The sequence below is a fragment of the Octopus bimaculoides genome, chromosome 17, assembly GCF_001194135.2.
Source record: "Octopus bimaculoides isolate UCB-OBI-ISO-001 chromosome 17, ASM119413v2, whole genome shotgun sequence".
Lineage (NCBI taxonomy): Eukaryota > Metazoa > Mollusca > Cephalopoda > Octopoda > Octopodidae > Octopus > Octopus bimaculoides.
The window spans coordinates 37,661,387-37,664,522 of NC_068997.1; the positions used below are offsets into that span (position 1 = coordinate 37,661,387).

Below are 3,136 nucleotides of genomic sequence, written 5' to 3' on the forward strand. Positions count from 1 at the left end.
ATTGTTTTAAGCAAACAAACATCGTTCACAACATCAAATATGGCTATCTGTTGATAGATCAGCTTTACTGATGCAAGAGTAGTAATAGCAGTGAACATATCATACACAACATTTCCAATCACACCATCAAAGTAAACTCAACTTGTTCAAATTACTAACATACAACCAAGCTATTCATTTCTACATCTACAAATGATACATTAAAATATATTTCTCTGAACTATGTACCAGTATAACCTTTTGCCCCCAGACACACCCATGGTTTTTTACTCATAACCTTTATTGTTTTAACTTCCCATATCCTGCATTAAATATATCACCCAAGTCTTTCTTCTCAAAACTGTACTCCACAGTAATTCGCCATTCCATCAACGTTGTTTTCTGCATGGCATCGTTCCACAGATGCTTAAACTGTACATCAGTCCTTTCCCGATTAATATGAGAAGGCCTGGAAAAGTTATTGCTTATACCTCTTTTGATAACTTATAAAAATATACAAACATATAGCTTAAACGTATTTCTGTAAAAAAATTTCATCACAAAAGTAATTTCGTCTTCAAAAGCGAAATTAACTGAATGAGTTGTAACATCAATTACAGATTTACTATACATAAAGTTGGTTCTCTAAATGTTTGATTTTTAATATAAAAGTACAAATAAGCATTTCGAAATATTTATTAGAAAGTCTAATTATTTGTATGCTGTTTCTAATAAGTTATGTTACTCACCAAGTGTGAAGTATATAGCTTCACTCTTTTTACCATCGCCATCAGCACTCCAAGCTAAAACTCTCAGCTTATATAAAACGTCTTTCTCCAGATTGTCAAGAACGCCACTTTCAACGAAGCCAATATCTTTGCAGTTTTCCAAGTTCCAGACTTCTCTTACAGATTGGTAACATAGCTAAAATATGAATACATTTCACTTGAACGTTATATTAGCAATATTATTTTATGAAATTGCATATTAACTGTAAAAAACACTTTCTTATGTAAAAAAGAGAAAATCCAAGGAATAGTTTCGGAAGTCATTAAATAAATTTTGCATAAGATACTAAGAAAACTGGCAGTATAAACCATCATCGTTATTATCTACTTTATTGAGCTACAAAGTACCGTCATTGATAGTTCGACCCTAGAGATCATTTACATGATGTTAGTTTCAATACATTAATGCCAATATGTATTATTTCATATTTTGGACTGCCCAGTTATGCCAAAATATAGTTCGGATGATTTCTTCTCTAATTCAAATTTCCCCAGTATATATAAATGTTTCAGTGTTCCTAGTATTGGTATGTCATAATGTGAAGGAAAGTTCAGGACATTCAGCTCTGAATACAGGAATATTTTCTCCCCAAACCACTTACTTCATGTATCTTAGAGAAATGATTATTGTTTGGCTCTAAAACATTCCTTGCAAAAAAGGCGGGGAGTACTTTCAACTCTTAATAAATCGTCAGCTTAATTTTATTTAATTCAAGCATATTTTTAGTGGTATGTCTAACAGGCTGCTTGGTTCAATACTACCATTCAGTTTAGGTGTCTTTCACAGAGATATTGCTAAAGAGTATGTTGTTAACGCGATATTTTTACATCGAAATGAAAACTTCGGGAATGCTTGGATAAATTATTCATCAGTTTAGTTATATATTATGTGATTAATCATGTTATATGATATCTAGTGCATACAAAGAAACACACACACATACATACATACATACATACATACATACATCTTACAATGACACCTGTAACAAAACACCTGTCACTAAAGAATATTACAGCCGTATAAAGAAAATTTGGACCTCAGAACCCTCTGTATTCAATAAAACAGTGGCCCACAATGTGTTTGCAGTGCTAGTACTCATACCAACATTTGGCTGCTTGACTGGACGATTGATGAGATCCGAGCTATCGATGTGTAAACCCCAAAAATACTAACAAGCACACATAATTTCCACATAAACCTAAAACGAAAACAAAGCAGCAGAGGCATAACATCGACCCAAAATGCCTTTGAATGTTTTATCTCTGGCAACGTCTTTTAACAACCAAGTGTCGAAGTGCATCCTTTGACCAAGTTTGCATACATGACGCTGATAATATCATAAGACTTTGAAGGCAGCTCCTTGAGCAACACTCTTTGTCTGATAACCTAGAACACATGCCCAAAGAAGTTTCACGAATCTACCGCAACGTATCATCAGATGAAAGGCTGAGCCTATATGAGCAGAAGACAATACATGGATATGTTAGTAGAAAGCTCCGTGATGATAGCAACATCGATCATCAAAGCAGTTTAGCATGGACCAATTGCCGCATTACTACTTGCCACCTTGAAGGGGGTGCGTTTACAATCCAGGAACAGGAAATATCAACCAAGTACCTAATGCACAAAAGAGATAGAGATGCAAACCAAGCCGTAAAATGTGACAACCGATGCAGACTTTGTGAATTTCACACTGAAGATATCACTCACATCATAAGCAGCTGTCCGAAAATGTCATTACGGTATTATCTACCGATGACACATGACGTTGTAGAACCTACAATATGGTAGAAGCCATAGCCACTCATAATAAAAAGGAGTACTGGTGGAATGTACCAGTGAAGACCTTAATAAAATATAAGCACAGCAAACCTAAAATAATTATTTGAGATAGAAACGAGAAACTGTGCACAGTTGTGGAAATTAGCTTCCCAGCGGATGTTAACATAAAGCTGAAGATCAGTGAAAATGAGAACACCTATACTGAACTATTGAGATCTGAAGTTACTTTATCCAGAGTATAAGTTAAGAGTTATACCTGTAATTATGGAGCTAAAATATGTAACACTACCTTGAGAAATTAGGCTTCTCAAAACCAGAAAGGAGAAATCTATTTCGAAAACTACAGATCCACTCCATCAATGGAACTGTAAAAATCTGTAAAACATTCCAGAAGTTTATCATTTAAATATATATGAGCATGTCTAGATATGCAACTATATGCATGAGAATATACACATAAAACATACAAATCTGCACATACATACATACATGCATACATACATACATACATACATACATACATACAAGCAAAAATACCCTGATGTTGATGTTGAAATTCCAATGAAGGAGCCTTGGATCTAGG

General features: G+C 34.2%; 1 protein-coding gene across 1 annotated transcript in view; it reads right to left on the reverse strand.

Annotated features, from left to right (window-relative positions):
* The window catches only part of LOC106871423 (contactin-2), a 229,293-nt gene that overhangs the window by 3,810 nt on the left and 222,347 nt on the right, over positions 1 to 3,136 (reverse strand). The window contains exon 24 of the mRNA XM_052973899.1: positions 729 to 903. Coding sequence (XP_052829859.1) covers positions 729 to 903 — 175 coding nt within the window. The remainder of the gene's footprint in view (positions 1 to 728; positions 904 to 3,136) is intronic.